The sequence below is a fragment of the Brassica rapa genome, chromosome A03 (assembly GCF_000309985.2).
Source record: "Brassica rapa cultivar Chiifu-401-42 chromosome A03, CAAS_Brap_v3.01, whole genome shotgun sequence".
Classification (NCBI taxonomy): Eukaryota; Viridiplantae; Streptophyta; class Magnoliopsida; order Brassicales; family Brassicaceae; genus Brassica; species Brassica rapa.
In genome coordinates this window covers 3,263,255-3,278,608 of record NC_024797.2, presented here as the reverse complement: position 1 = coordinate 3,278,608, position 15,354 = coordinate 3,263,255, and the positions used below count along the sequence as shown (strand labels likewise).

Sequence of the window (15,354 nt, the reverse complement as noted above, 5' to 3'; positions counted from 1 at the left end):
TGTGGGGTCTACTTAGATGTTACCAATCACCAAAAAATGTGTAAGTGCGGAACATTTTTAATTTGAAAGTGCGGTCCAAGTTTTACAAAGGAAACTGTATTTTTGTTACTACAGTAATAACACATGTTATTTGATGTGTTTCATTGTTGTGTGCGTTTTTGCTTCAATACATTTATAATTAAATAATCATAATTAAATAAATAATTATTTTTAATAATTTGTACTACTATTACTAATACATTATTTTATATTGTTTATTCTATAAAATTTTATTATTTCGAAATACAATAATTATATGAAAAAAATTAATTGAACTAGAAATAAAACAAGTAAATATTGAAAATATGTTACTAAAAATCAAACTACTCATTAATATTTTATAGTCAATAATACCTTATATAAATTTGAATATTTTATCTGATAAATTTTAGCAGTTACAATTTTTTTTTAAATAAATTTTTATTTGAAATGAGTTCTGATATGACATCACAACTGAAAAAATTAGTTTATAATTATATAAATATATTTATTTTACATTATCTTTTATCAAAACCATATTACTTTTTTTTTAATCAAAACTGCACTATTTTTTTTAATCAAAATCGCACTATTTTTTCTATGAAATCTGCACTTGTCTTGGAAACCGTATGAACCGCAGTTGGATTGCACCGCACTCTAAGTCCGCAATGCTTATATTGCAGTTACGATTCGTACCTTAAGTTTGGTATTTATTTGGTTTAGTGGTAAGTTCGTGTTTTTTTTTTGGGCAAAAACAAGAAAGTTCAGTATATAAATGATGGTTTTCTCTAGTTATTTGATTTAATTCAATTTAATTATTTTAACGTTGTAAGCAAAGATGCACGTGCCTGTTTGTGGGAAGGCACGTGAGATGATCCCAAGGAATCAAAGAAGCTTCGCTTCAAGCCTGGGGGAAGGAAGACTCTTTCTTTCTCTTCTTCTCCAAAAAGTCGTCTTCTCTTTCGATTCAATTCAATTCGATCCCCTCCGCGAAATCAACGGATTCGATCTCCGGATCCCGAAACCCTATTATCACACCCGGATCCGATTCCGTGACCGATTTGAATCTTGGGTTCAGATGATCACACACCGTTAGAAATCTAGGGTTCAAAGGTTTAGATTACTGCGATAAATGTCGCGATTCCCTCGTGGGTTCGTGGAGGAACCCGAGACGTCTCTTCGTCGTCCGAGTATTTGCTTCAGGCCGATAAACCCTTCTGATTTAGAGCGTCTGGAGCAGATCCATCGCGACTTGTTCCCAATCAGGTTAACTGAAAAAGTTCCTTTCTTTGAAGATCTTTTTCGATTTAGAATCTGTTTTTTTTTTTTTTTTAATTAGACTTTCCCTTTTTTGGGGAACTTTGATGTCTTTCTTCAGGTATGAGTCTGAGTTTTTTCAGAATGTTGTTAATGGTGGAGATATTGTCTCTTGGGCTGCTGTTGATCGGAGCCGTCCCGATGGGCATTCTGAGGAGCTTATTGGGTTTGTTACTGCCAAGTTCGTGCTTGCTAAAGAAAGTGAAGTGAGTTTCTTTTCTCCTTTGAGCATTTTCTTCCTTCTTTGGCTTAGTTGAATGTTCTTGTAATGAACCTGCAAGGTCTTGTCTTGTTCAAGTGTAGATTTTGAATGTTTGAAATGGGTTTCTTACAATTAGATTCAAAAGCTTTTTATAGAACGGTGCAAGCTTGTTTTGAGTGTGTGTGTGTGTTTTGTTCTGTGAAGAAGCTGCAAGGTTTGGTGAAGTGTCGATTTTGAAATGGGGTTCTTACAGTTTTCTTAAAAATCAAAACTTTGTTCAATTTCAGCAGCTTTTGATTGAATTTTTTTTTTTTTTTGGTGGTATGTTTACCGCATGGGTTTATAAGCTGTGTGTTCTATTCGTTCTTTGGGTTTATAAGTCATTGTAGTAAAGTGTAGATTTTGATTGTTGTTGAAGTGTTTCATAATGTCCTATGGTTTTTAAGCCTATGCTCATCACATGGGTTTCTTACAAAAGCTCTCAAAAATCAAACGGATCCTCTGTTTTGACCCCGTTCGCTTAATGTAACAAGTCAATGGATATCCTTTGCGTATATATGCTGAGACTTTTCTCTGTCTTGCGTAGATATCAGATTTAATTAGATATGACTCGTCCAAGGGAGAGGAGACATTGGTGTACATCCTAACGCTTGGAGTTGTAGAAACCTACAGAAAACTCGGAGTAGGTATTGATTATATAACCCAATGTACAATGATATGGATTTTTATTGGTTCTTCTCCTCTCTTGCTCTGCAACTTTTGTTTCTTTGCAGCAAAGTCGCTTATTAAGGAGGTCATCAAATACGCTTCCAGTATCCCCGTGTGCCGTGGTGTTTACCTTCATGTGATTGCACACAACAACCCCGCGATCCGATTGTACAAAAGAATGTCTTTCAGATGTGTAAGGAGACTACACGGGTTCTACCTAATAAACGGCCAGCATTTCGATTCTTACTTGTTCGTCTACTTTGTCAACGGTTCTCGCTCTCCTTGCTCACCCTTGTAAGTTCACACCACTCGAGTTTTTTTGTTTTTGTTTCATTGGGGCTAAGGTTTAATCATGGCTGCGTTTTGCAGAGATCTTGTGGTGTTGGTTCTGAACTATGTGAGGAGTGGGATCAAAGTAGTGGCATCAAAGCTGACAATGAAGCACGAAGAGAAAGGCTTGAAAGGGGTTAAATGCAAAGACAACATGCGGTGTCTATTGCCAACGCAGACCAAACGGAACCTTGCATCATCGGAAAGAGTATCATCAGGGTACGATTACGTTTAGTGTTTTGTATCTGATTCATTTCCACGTCTTCATTAAGCTCTTTATGTGATCCTAATAATGTAAATATTGTGAAAATCGAAAAAAACTTGTCTAAACAGAGGTGATACAATTATAATTAAGGCTTATTGGGTGTGTTACGATTAGTCGTTTTATATCACTCTCGTTAAGTTCGATCACTGAGCTTAACAGGAAAAGTTTCAAATTCATTTACAGTTGTGACTGGTAAACTCTTTTTAAGGATTTTATGATAATAAAAAAAACATGGGTTAGTATACAATAAATTTATAATTCAGGAGTTTGTGAAACACGAAAAAAGAAAAAAAAAACGAGCAGATAGAGCAGGGACAGAAAAAGAATGCTATGAAATAAATGAACCGGTCCTCCATTATACCGATTAAGATTGATTCACGTACGAACTAAATCGGCTCTGGTAAACTCTTTTTTAGGATTTTATGATGGCGTCTCTGATCTCTTGTTAGTTGTTACATACAACATTTAGAAGAAGATATATAGCTCAGAATGAACAACTGTGACTATATTTTGATGAATTGAGCAAAGTCGGCGTTGGTTTTGTTTTGGTATTGTGATAATCAAAAGCTATTTGAGTTGTTCGGAGAAATTGAACGGAACTTAAAAATATAGCCTTTGGCTTTTATATTCTTGAGAATACTTTTTTAGTACCTTCTTATAATCGTCAATCGTTTATGTTAACACACGTTTATCCCCTGTCACTATCCATAATTAAATGTGCTTGAATGTTTAATCTGAATTAGAATTAAGAAAACAAAATCAGTTTCCATTGACCGACGTCTACATCTTTCTTGGATTTTTCTTTTAAAACATTTTTCTTTGGCTTAAAGTAAAACACATTTTGTTGTTGATCAATAATATTAGTTTGTCAAACGATAATTATGATAATCACGACGATAATTACAATTGCAAACAAATATAATTTCGATATATTTTTGTTTATAATTCATTTGTTTCAGATCATAATATGTTCAAGAGTAAGTTTAGTCTCGGCCGCAAGATTAAAAATAATATCAAGATGTTCTGTCCCGCGAAACATGTAGCGTAAGTTATGTAACTCTTCAGTTAGTCTTTTTGTCTCCTACGAAAAGTCAAGATTGTGTCACTTTCAGAGTGTATATTGTAGTTCACTTCTTCTTACCCATCGCCAACTAAATCTTTAATCTTCAATCATATTTGGTAAAAAAAACAAAAGTATGTATATATATTTCTATCCAAAAGTAATCATATTTATTTGTTCATTTGGCATGGGATAGTCAAGATTTTGTTTTATTTTTACATCTTTGACTAAAATACAATTAATAGCAGACATTACAGGCTTGACTGTTTTTTGTTACGCGTTTGTATATTCGTTCACGTTTATATAGTATAGTTATTTCCAAGTAAAATTCAAATCGAAGAAAATATTTGTCTTTGCGTTTGATACTGTATATACGTTTATGTTTTATAGTGATGATCGGAAAATAAACAAACTTCATATTTGAAAAGGACATCTGAAATTATATTCTAAAAGTGTAATTACAAACAAGATCAAATATGTGTATTTAATACAATAAGTTAAAACTTTATAAGATCAATTTACTACACATGGTCTGAAAGAAAATGAACTGTGAATGAGTGAACGATAAATATGCATAGAATAACTCTATCGACAACAACAACAACAAAAATATAAAATTATTCTCTAGCACTTTTTTTTTTTGTTTTTCAGTATTGTCTATTCAGGAAACGGCCATGGTTCCGAACACGTTTGCCTGCAAAACGGAGAATTAAAACATTAGACTAGCCAACCCGTTGATTATATGCAGTCATGTGAAAACTAGTGAAATTTAAATTATACAAAAAATAAACACATGTGAAAGAGTAACGAGGAATCTTACTCCATGATCTCTTTCCAATAAGAATCACCTGCTTCATCATCAATAGTGTCACACCATGGCTGATGGTGATCTTGTGTGAACGACGAGTTTGATGATGAAGGGTTAGAAGTATCATGACGGTGAACGATGTCTTTATTTTTGATCATCATCTGGCTCTGGTTAGATTCCTCAGGAGATGCCGCAACCAATAGAGGAAGCGAATTATGATCATCTTGAACATCCATTTGCATCAGGGAAGAAAAAGAATCCAAAGGCTGATCAATCATTTGGTTTTCTACCATCATTTTCTCGTCGTGGTTAGCCCCAGGAATGTGAGAGAAGTTTTGAGGTTGACCAAAAAGACTTTGGTTCTCTAAGTAAGAAGATTGGCCAAAGAGATTGTTATTGGTCTGCATGGTTAATGGAGAAGAACTTGGAATGTTGTTGTTGTTGGTGCTAAGGACTTGAATCATGTTGTGTAATAATTGAGCTTTGGCAAGAGTTGCTGCATCCAGTTGCACATTTTGATTGAGATTCAAGAGGTTGTTGAAATTTGCGGCGGCGATAAGTTGTGGGAGAGCGGCTAACACGTTCAGATGGTCGGTTCGAGGCCTATGTGTCACCGGGTCAATCCCCATTTGGAGCAGTTTCTTTCTCAAATGTGTGTTCCAATAATTTTTGATTTCATTGTCCGTTCTTCCAGGAAGATTACTGGCTATTGACGACCACCTTTCAAAAACACATACAAAATATAAAACTAATGAAACTGATATTAGCCTAGTGGATTAGTCTAAGATAAATACCTAATACTGATTTACTTTAGTCATAAAAAGATAATTAGTTTCAGTTTCAAGATTGAAAAAAGGCCACATACGTATGCAGCTAAAGAAAAACAGTGTAGTAGGTCTTTCAATTATTTTATTATATCCATAAACCATGTACTAATATATTTGTTCTTCATATATTATATAATATACTACTATTGACTGTAGTTATATATTCACACTATTAGTTTTAGACGTCTAGAAAAAAGTATAGTAATTTTCAACTAAAAGAATTAGCATATCATAAAAAAAAAAGAATTAGCATATCATATACTGAAGTTATCAAGGAACGATATGTAAGAGTAATTAATTCATTACTTGTTTCCAAGAAGCGAATGGAGGTTGATGATGGTTTCTTCTTCCTCTTCGGTGAAGTTTCCTCTCTTGATGTCAGGTCTCAAGTAGTTGGTCCATCTCAGTCTACAACTCTTTCCACATCGGTTTAAACCGGCTTGCTTAGGAAGAGCTCTCCAGCTTCCATGGCCGTGTTTTTGAATGTGATCAATCAGTTTCTCATCCTCATCTTGTGTCCATGGCCCTTTCTTCAGCCCATTCTCGTCGCAACACGGAGATCTCCCCATTTTACTATAACACAAATGTTAAATATACTTAGAAAAATTCTTGAATAAATCTAGAAAATTTAGCAATAGGTCAAGCTACGATATAAGAAAGAAGCAAATAAGCTTTTGATCCCTAATAGTATTCATGATTAGATATGAATTTGTGAACGTTGTATGAGCCGAAGAAACATACGTACACAAGTAAACTAAGTATATTTTTTTTTGTATTTTCGAACCTGAAGATAACTCAGAACTCACAAGGGAGAAAGGTTTTGAGGCTAAGTGTGTATGTGTGTGTGTCTGATCTTTGCGCTTTAAATAGGGTATTTGTGTCTCGTGTCTTGTATCTTGTCGGAACGAGAAGATCTTACTTTATCTTTTGACTTTGATGGCCGTACGAAAATACCCCTGCGGAAACTTATCATATCCCTTATATATTAAAAGAGAAGCATCGTAATAAATGCATTCACATTATAATAGACACGTGGCAGCCTCACAATAATTTGATAATAAATATGCTAACGCGTTCACACTATAGTCATAAATGTGTTCACACTATGTACTTTGTGATTTTTTTAATATAAAACTCACATACATAATTCCAATAAAACTCTAGATTTTTCGGTTCGAATAAAAATAGATAACGAATCAAAAGCCAAACTATATATATATTATTTTTATTGTTTACAGATAAAATTGAGCAAAATATTCATAAATTTTGATTCGATTTGTTATCCGTTTTGATTTGAACCAAAAAATCTTGATATTTGAAACTTTACGAAACAAATCAAATACTAAAATACAATATCCAAAAAAGAAGAAAATCACTAATACCAATATTTTTAGGAACATATATCTAATTCGATATGTTATATGCATATATATACATATATGAAAAGAATTATATATATTATACTTTATATCAGTTTTACAATATAAATTTATTATATTAGGTACTAAAATTAAAAGGTTATATAATATTTTATTTTTGTAATAAAATGTTATTATTAAATTATTTTTAAAATTTTATTTTATTTACGAATCAAATCGGATATTCTTTAAAATTCTAAAACATTTCGGATATCGGAGTCACCGAATATCTAGGTGGCTAAAGATCGAATTGACAAGAATGCTTCCAAATATCCAGATACTTGATATGTGTCCACCCCTATTTACGAATATAATTTTATTTTCTTTTGATGAAAAAATGACTAATGTCAAGGTCTTTTTTATTTTAGATAAATTTTAATTTTATCTTTCATGTATTATTCTGAACCAAAATGTCATTTAATATTAATTAACAATATCTTTATATATTTTTTAACTATTTTTATATACTTTTTACATAAACATACATGTACACCTTGATGTGAGCATCTTATAACTAAGTATTCACCACAGTTGAAGTATCTAATTTTTTTGAAAGTTGAAATATTTTTTCTTAATGTTTCTTTCACTACCGACCAAATTGTAGTGAAATGATTTGTCTTAATAATTTTCTTTTCTTTTTCTTAAACTATTATCTGTTTAAAAACTATAATATGAAACTATTGGTTCGACATGACAACTATCTAAACTTCATAGTATGAAAATAAACATATAATATTAATTTTAGGTTTTTATCCGAAAAAACCAAAAAATCAAATGTTTTAACCGAATAAACTAAAATAAATATTAATTTAAAATAATAGTTATATTTTAGAAGATTAAAAACAAAAAAACGTAAAACCTAACCAATATCCAGATTAAACAGATTTATTGTCTTTTTTATTAAAAATAACGAAAACTAATAATCACATCCCGCGTAAGGCGCGGATTATTACCTAGTTATTATTTGTAAGAAGAAGAAATAGAAAGGAAGAGAAGAAGATGATCAAGTTTGTGAAGCAATGTAGGTACACAAAAGTTGCTACAACTAATCCCATATGTTGACAAAAGACAGTTTGTGAGGCCTTTAAAGAATTTTAATGTAAAGAAGAAAAATCAATTAAGTTTATATCATGATAAATATGAAAAATAATGATAGCAAGAAAAAGATGTGTCTTTAAAAGATAAAAAAACACATACACTTTTTTCTACAGAGTAAAAATGTAAGTCGTTTTGTGTGTGACTTATATATGAGACAACATATATGATAAATTATTAATTATGCTAGCCCGTTGATACTTAATTTAAATATACCCGTTAATAAAATTTTCAGTGTCATGACTCCAGTCCTGCATGACTCATGAGTTTGTCACCTCCCTTTCAGAATATACATGAAACCGATTCGTACCAACATATATATATTAGGTTTTCCACGTGGAGACGTTGAGTTTTTTTTTCCATATGGTTAGCAGGCATTCAATTATTATTGTGTAATTATTGTATTTAATATCTGTATATATTACAAAGTTTGCATGGAACAGTGTCTACGACAGTATACAGCACTATTCATTACTCAACAAATGATCCACACCATGCCACGTACTATAATACGTATGTTAAGAAACATTATTGAAGTCAAATTGTTTATAATTGAATACATCGTGTTCTGATCAATAAAACAGTTGGCAAATATGAATCTGTACTATACATCTCAAATCATTTAGATAAAACTAATAATGGCTACAAAATTAAGTTGGAATGTTTAGTTTTTGATGAAATTTAATTTAAAATCAGTAAATATTTTTTTTTGTGTGGCAAATCAGTGAATAGTATATTACATTTCCCGCTACGTTGATAAATACCTATATCCATATCAATTCATGTAATGTACAATGTTTTTAACTTAAAAGAATACTGTGGTATATATCATATATATTTTCAAAGAAATGAAACAAAAACGTCTCGGTATGGTGGTTGATTATTGGTGTAAATTTAGTTTTAAGCACATCAAGGCACGCAAACTCATACACGCTGGGACCCTCAAAAACCCTAACTTCTTCTAACGACTAAACTAAATCTTATTCAACACTAACTCGATCGCTTTTTAGATGCTTCTACGTTGAAGTTTATTGGTCCACAAAATCTTTTTACGTGGCCTTACTGCATATATATATTTACTGTCATAAGTTTATAATAATATATGTTTCGTTAGATCACTGGTTAATTTAATATCGTTTCAAACAGACGATTTAAATTCGTACAAAATTAATTAGCTACTTGGTGAAATCAAATTCTGCTTACCTGTTTTTATAACGAATGATACAGTCGATTATAAAATCAGATAATTCAAGCAATAGGTTAGTAATTCTTCTACTCAAACTAATCATATGATCTTATTGCATCAAACATATGTGTATATTACAATTAGTATCTTAGGTTCCGTAAGTAGATTTATTATGTGCGGTAGTTCTTAATCATATAATATTGCAAAATAACATCTCAAGAAAATAATCATAATTTATATCAAAATTCTAATTAAATAGGCGTATGCAATCAGTATTCGTAAGGCGGAAGTTTCTAACTAATCGGCAGACAGCAATGCTACAGTTGATCTTCTTCTAACCAAACACTTGTAACTCGTCTTACGTTTACCCCATGGGAGATAATTTATGCATAAATGCATATTAGCATATACTGTTATTTTATTTACAATTAAATAAACTTATGTCCTATATATGTTTTAAAAATTATTTTTCATCAAGATGTTATTCAAACATCTACAATAACAGATTAACTGATTACTTCTTTTGTTATCGAATTTTGGAACTTGAAACTTTGAAAACTATTCTTTTTGAACTTTCCTAGCACAACAATCAAATCGGTAGCATTCATCAATTAAGTTTGATTGTTTGTAATTATTTACATTTGTGTATGTTTAGCATACTACCATTAACGAACAAATGTTTACATATTATCTTGATCATTATGATGATTAAAATATTATTCTTTGACAAATATTGTAATATAAAAGGTAAACGCAAACAAATAATCAAGACGCTAACTTATTTATAATGTTCAAATTGACATTAGCTCAAAATTAGTTAAGGACAAAACTTGTTTAAGTACTTGAGTTTCTCCAAAATGAACAAACCAACACCATAAAGTATTTATACACGTCACATATTGTTGAATTAAGAACAAAGTAAAATTTTATATACATCTCAGTATGCTCCTTTATATGACCCATCTCTGACAGTAGATATTATCTTCTTGTGTAGTCAAACCTAACATCTTGAATAAAGACCAGACTGCAACAATTTGCACGTTACATTGCCATGCATTTGAGCAAAATTTTATTTTGGAAACCTAAAGTTTTTTTTTGAAACCTAAAGTTTAGTACTACATGAGAAAAAATCTCTTACTTTTACTGAAAGTTACGTATAACACCTACTTTGACATACAATGAATACAGTAGAGAATATGATAAACTTCATTAAGGTGTCACAATGCCCATTTTACCTTCCGCATTTACTTTTAGTTTTAGGATAAAACTATAAATATGAAAAGAGGTGGTTAAAACGAAGACTTACATGTCAAAAAACGTAGTCAAGTCTTTGATTTACCTTCTCGGAGTTGTTAATTACCGCACGTAAAGTCAAATATAATGGGAAGGACTGTTTTAGGAAGTATATAAAAATCAGAAAGTGAAAAGACTAACACTAATTAACAGCGAAGCGTGAAGGACTTAAAGTTCGACGCAGTCAAAAAGGTTATATTCCTTTACTGGTTGATACCTTCTAAAGCAGGGAACTCAAAAGCTCGTTGGCTTTTCCGAAAGATAAGTTTTCGCCGAATGAGTTATAAACTTATAATCATTTGCTTTTTTCATATAGTAATAATACACATGATGTTTATTCATTTCACACAGCTTTTCTACCTTTAATAGTTCTAACTAGAAATCGACCCGTATGCAGGATGTTTGTTTTTACTTTTTATAAGTAAATATATATGTTCATGATTATTGTTATATATTTTTACAATTATAGTATAAGTAATTGTATATTATTATATTTACAAAATAATTATATTGTGTAAATGTGATAATTTAATTTATTATTTCAAATTATCATTTTTATCGCATTTTTTTCTAATATGTTTATTTTATTAGTTTTGAGATCGAGTTCTTGATTGGACATAAATTGTAAAATAATATTTTTTAATATTATTTTGTATAAATAATTTATATATTAATATTTGGTACTTCCATGTAATTAAAATTTTAAATTATTAGAAATACATAATATATACATAATTTATATATCAAAAATTAATTATGTAGAAAAGATATTTTGTTTTATTTCCCATAATATTTGAAATAATATGTTTTATCATTTATTAGTTAAAATTTAGAAACGATTAAAGTATGTTCATGCTTGTTTTATATAATGAAAAGATAATTAATGCTAATATCTAGGAATAATTAAATATCTTAGTAGCGGAATCTGTAATTTTTAACTTTAATAATACACACACACATTCATATTCCTGAACTCTTGACCATGCTCGAATTGATCCGAATGCATTCTCCTTGCTCTCTTTAGACCCCATAACCGTAATAACAACCCATCTCAGATTAAAATAGATTAGAACCGGATCATTGAGCTTCCAAGTTCAAACGGGTTTATGCCATTTGCAATCGGATTGCACTATGTTCTCAACATGATCGCTCAACACAAGAACTTGTCCGGAATATAGCCACAACGAATCTGGTCTCATTGTCATAATCTTTCCTCAACGACTTGCAAACAAAGATTTAAGACACCGTTTTTGTGTTTTTACATCTCAAACTGTTAGTGACTTAATGATCTCATTAAACTGAGATTTAAACCATATAAAGAACACCACACTGCACAAGATGCTTACTAAATACTTTTTAAAATAATTATAAGTTTCATAATATCCTTTTCAAGTGCTGAAGACTAAAACAACCATCTAAATTAACAAAATAAAACCCGAGTCATCCAGCCATATACAGATTATAATGTCTAAAACAGAAGGACCATCTTCAATAAGTAGGAGTAGCAAGGCAGGAGTCAGGGCCATAAACAATCAACCGTTTCGGTATCGGCATAGCTCTAGCACGGAAACACGTCCCCGTGACACGTCTTTGACTTGGTCGACAAACCTTCAAAGCACTTTCCACTGCTTCATATTCGAAAAAGTAGACCAAAGCACGTCTGCAAAAGAAAAACTGAGGTTAGATGGATTAAAAAAAAAAAAAAATCACACACAGTTTACTCAACAAACCTTTTGAAAACAAAAACATCGGTGATCTCTCCACAGGAAGAGAAATAGTTAACCAAAGCCCTCTTGACATCAGCCTCACAGAGCGAATAATCATATCCTTTAACAGTAATGCCTCGGCTCCTGCGATAATGAATTTGTCAGCAAAATTAAAAACATAATGCAAGAGAGAAAAACACGAGTATATAAATTTACATGTATCTTTTGAAGTGGGCGACGTATTGACGTGCCGCTTCACGAGTAGTCAAGCCAGATCTCAGACTACTTAGCGCTGGTGGTAAGATCTTGACAGACGCTCTCCATCCTCCCACGTCACTTCCGTTGAGGGCCAAGGCCTTCTCTGCTGCACCTTTCCCGCGGAGAACCACAGTAGTACTTGTGCCGCTAATAGCATTGGTCACCGGGTCTCTCGGCACCTTCACGAACTCCACGTTTCCACAAGAGCTGAAGTGCTTCACCAAGGAAATGTCGAGATCAACGGGTCGAAGGGAAATGTCATATCCCTCGACGCTGATCCTAACCCTGTAACATCAAAAACAACCAGATATATATAGTTAATGACACATCTTAAAAGAAATTTCCAAAAAAAAAAGAGAAAAAAAAATCATCTCACTGATTTTTGTAGAACTCCATGTACGACTCCATCGCATCCACAAAGCTCACACCTCCCAATGTCATTCTCTGAAACATAAAAGACATTAAATGAGAAACGAGACCTAATCTAAAGAACAATTCAACATATGAGAAGAAGAAAGTTGTTGTGAACAGACATGAATTAAGCAAGAAGACAATAGAAAACAAAACGTATTGAGGCAAATACCCGTTTTAGGGTATCTTATTATTGTGTGAATAAATAATCTTACAAATATATTTATAGCAGTCTCAAAACCTGATTTCTTTTATCCTTTAGAAATACATACTTATCTAGAAAAAGTAAATTTTCCTAAACCTAAAAGGCATACATACCAACAAAAGTTGGTAGCCTCAAAAACCCAATTTCCTTTATCCGATCCACGAGTGCTGGGCTTTTACTGGTGCACACAGATTTAAGACACACAGATGCAACAAAAGTTACCTTGGGGGCAATTTCTGTAGTTGTATCTTGAAACTCACTGAGGAGATGTTCTTCACCTGAGAAGAAAAAAAATGTACATATGAGAAGACAAGACAGTTCTCAAACACGATCACAGAAGATGGCTCTATTAGTTTTTTGGGACGTACCAGAGTCCTCCTAGACTTCATGAGGAGCGATTTCTACAGACGCACGAACAAAGACTTCTTTCTCGATTTTCTGAAGAGAAGCAGTATGCAATCAAAATGATTAAATATATACAAAATATAAATTGTTAGGAAGCGTATGTGCGTTACCTCGAGGCTGGACATAGTATAGTAAGCATTTGTGGGAATTCCAAGTACTACATCGATAACGACAAGCACTGGATTGGGAGCATAGTGGCAGAACTGAGCGTGAACATACAAATCATTATCTCGAAGTTCAGGGCCTGTGCTGTACCAACCAACCATGTCTGAAAAGAAAAGATTTTTTGTCAAAAACATGGTCGCAACATAGACTTATAAAAAATCAAAGCAGCAAGTTTCTGAAGTACCATTAATGCCGTGGAACCGTTGCAACATTGAGAGGTGGTGTTTGTGATCAAAAAACCCGCGACATGGGTCTTTGTCATCCTCCTTGAAGGGCACTACAAATCAATATGCAAATAAGTCGTATGCAAGCAACACGTACGTAGGTTCCTAGTGACAGCATCTATATATGCAAACTCAAATAAAACCTAAAAAAATATATTTTCCTTAAACCCAAATTTCTGAGGGAAAAGCGGGAAGTGAGATCGAAGATAGGGAGTTGAGTGGTGAACCTGGGTAGCTGTTGATGACATGAACGATACCATTGGAGCTACCGCCTAGAAGAACACCGACAACGCGCTTGCCTGATTCCTTAGCGACGCGGTTGTAATCGTCGACGATATTACGCAAGACGAGTGGATGAACGACCACCTTCTCGATCGTCCTTGCTGTTATCTGTTGCGTCTCTGTCACATCCATGTTCGGAGAATTAGCCGTTTTGCTTCTTCTCCACGAAAAGTCCTCTAACCTACTTCTTCTCTCGACTATTTATTTCTCTTTAATAGGCGGGACTTGTAATGCGTTAATGGGTTTTTATATCTTATTAACCCCACTTATAAAGATAACTAGGGATTAACCCGGGCTACGCCCGGGATTTTTATTTTTTTCTAATTTAAGTTGTTAAATTATTTATATTTAGGCTATGATTTATATTTATATAAATGTTAAAATGCATGTCATAATTAAAATTTATTTTTAAATTTTAACACGTTAAATTAACATATTTTTTACTATTTAAATAGTTTTTTGTAATTTTATTGGCTATCTAGTTATCATATTTAGCAAAACTATCTTTTGAGTGTTGGAATAAATGTTTTAGAGATTTTATTAAACTGCAGAGTATTTTTGGATCGACCACATGCTCAACATTCGATCGATCCGTAAAAAGATGGTCGATCTCCTTGGCGAGGTAAGTACAATTTTAGCAAAAATATCTTTTATTTTCAAATATTAAGTATATAACTATTCTTTTTAATATTTTTTAATTGTATTTTTGATTAAATTATTGTATTATAATGGTTATGTAAATATTTTTTGTGATGTTTGAATTTTTGTTGTTCGTATACTTAACCTAGATGATATTGATGTTTAACAATTTATTGTTTTCTGGAAATAGAAAATAATGATATATCAAAACGTATCTAATACTTGTTAAATGATAGTATAATGTAAATTACATCCATTATTTGAAAATAAACATTTGTTGTTTTTATTTTTATTTTAAATCAGAAATTATTTTTATTTAAAAACATTATTCATATATAATATAATAGTTTAAGTTTGGAAGATTAATATATATATATATATATATATATATATATAAATTATGTGTATTTTTTAAAACATAATTTAAGATATTATATATTGAGTATATGAATAAAAGCTGAATTTCTTACCTTGAAAATCAGATATTTATATTTTTATCTTCATGTTATACTCACCAATCCATCATTGATAT

The 15,354-nt window shown here is 31.7% G+C and overlaps 3 protein-coding genes across 10 annotated transcripts; 1 reads left to right on the top strand and 2 right to left on the bottom strand.

The window, feature by feature from the left end:
* Window positions 1-899: 899 nt before the first annotated feature.
* Window positions 900-2,978, top strand: LOC103856215 (histone acetyltransferase MCC1). Its single transcript, XM_009133313.3, has 5 exons — window positions 900-1,284; window positions 1,397-1,541; window positions 2,124-2,223; window positions 2,311-2,539; window positions 2,615-2,978. Exons 1-5 carry the CDS (start codon window positions 1,151-1,153, stop codon window positions 2,808-2,810), a joined length of 804 nt encoding a protein of 267 aa, XP_009131561.1. The 5' UTR covers window positions 900-1,150; the 3' UTR covers window positions 2,811-2,978.
* Window positions 2,979-3,455: 477 nt separating this feature from the next.
* Window positions 3,456-6,585, bottom strand: LOC103856213 (transcription factor MYB41). The gene is made up of 4 exons (XM_009133310.3): window positions 6,320-6,585; window positions 5,842-6,108; window positions 4,721-5,428; window positions 3,456-4,594 (listed from the first exon to the last, which is right to left on the bottom strand). Exons 2-4 carry the CDS (start codon window positions 6,102-6,104, stop codon window positions 4,558-4,560), a joined length of 1,008 nt encoding a protein of 335 aa, XP_009131558.1. The 5' UTR covers window positions 6,105-6,108; window positions 6,320-6,585; the 3' UTR covers window positions 3,456-4,557.
* A 1,796-nt stretch (window positions 6,586-8,381) lies between these two features.
* On the bottom strand, window positions 8,382-14,547 carry LOC103856212 (26S proteasome non-ATPase regulatory subunit 7 homolog A). Of its 8 annotated transcripts, none has more exons than XM_033288777.1 (7): window positions 13,623-13,662; window positions 13,476-13,545; window positions 13,330-13,385; window positions 12,868-12,935; window positions 12,450-12,776; window positions 12,258-12,377; window positions 8,382-12,187 (listed from the first exon to the last, which is right to left on the bottom strand). In XM_033288777.1, the coding sequence occupies exons 4-7, from the start codon at window positions 12,930-12,932 to the stop codon at window positions 12,016-12,018; spliced, it is 684 nt and encodes a 227-aa protein (XP_033144668.1). In that variant the 5' UTR covers window positions 12,933-12,935; window positions 13,330-13,385; window positions 13,476-13,545; window positions 13,623-13,662; the 3' UTR covers window positions 8,382-12,015. The 8 variants fall into 8 exon arrangements, 7 of the variants coding, with proteins under 7 accessions (XP_033144668.1, XP_033144666.1, XP_033144670.1 ...); XR_004456801.1 differs by lacking the exons at window positions 8,382-12,187; window positions 12,258-12,377 and adding exons at window positions 13,862-13,954; window positions 14,129-14,540 and having other exon boundaries at window positions 12,739-12,776; window positions 13,623-13,780; XM_033288775.1 differs by having other exon boundaries at window positions 12,868-13,385; window positions 13,623-13,633.
* Between the last annotated feature and the right edge of the window lie 807 nt (window positions 14,548-15,354).

What these genes read in the sequence shown, in the direction of transcription:
- LOC103856212 (XM_033288774.1), bottom strand. Translation starts at nt 12,953, where the DNA reads ATGTCTTTTATGTTTCAGAGAATGACATTGGGAGGTGTGAGCTTTGTG. An exon ending in ATGGAGTTCTACAAAAATCA is followed by an intron (nt 12,777 to 12,867) that starts GTGAGATGATTT and finishes TTGATGTTACAG; the next exon opens with GGTTAGGATCAGCGTCGAGG. An exon ending in GATGTTTTTGTTTTCAAAAG is followed by an intron (nt 12,188 to 12,257) that starts GTTTGTTGAGTA and finishes TTTCTTTTGCAG; the next exon opens with ACGTGCTTTGGTCTACTTTT.
- LOC103856213 (XM_009133310.3), bottom strand. Translation starts at nt 6,104, where the DNA reads ATGGGGAGATCTCCGTGTTGCGACGAGAATGGGCTGAAGAAAGGGCCA. An exon ending in CATTCGCTTCTTGGAAACAA is followed by an intron (nt 5,429 to 5,841) that starts GTAATGAATTAA and finishes TGTTTTTGAAAG; the next exon opens with GTGGTCGTCAATAGCCAGTA. An exon ending in TATTGGAAAGAGATCATGGA is followed by an intron (nt 4,595 to 4,720) that starts GTAAGATTCCTC and finishes TCCGTTTTGCAG; the next exon opens with GCAAACGTGTTCGGAACCAT.
- LOC103856215 (XM_009133313.3), top strand. Translation starts at nt 1,151, where the DNA reads ATGTCGCGATTCCCTCGTGGGTTCGTGGAGGAACCCGAGACGTCTCTT. An exon ending in TGCTTGCTAAAGAAAGTGAA is followed by an intron (nt 1,542 to 2,123) that starts GTGAGTTTCTTT and finishes TGTCTTGCGTAG; the next exon opens with ATATCAGATTTAATTAGATA. An exon ending in CGCTCTCCTTGCTCACCCTT is followed by an intron (nt 2,540 to 2,614) that starts GTAAGTTCACAC and finishes TGCGTTTTGCAG; the next exon opens with AGATCTTGTGGTGTTGGTTC.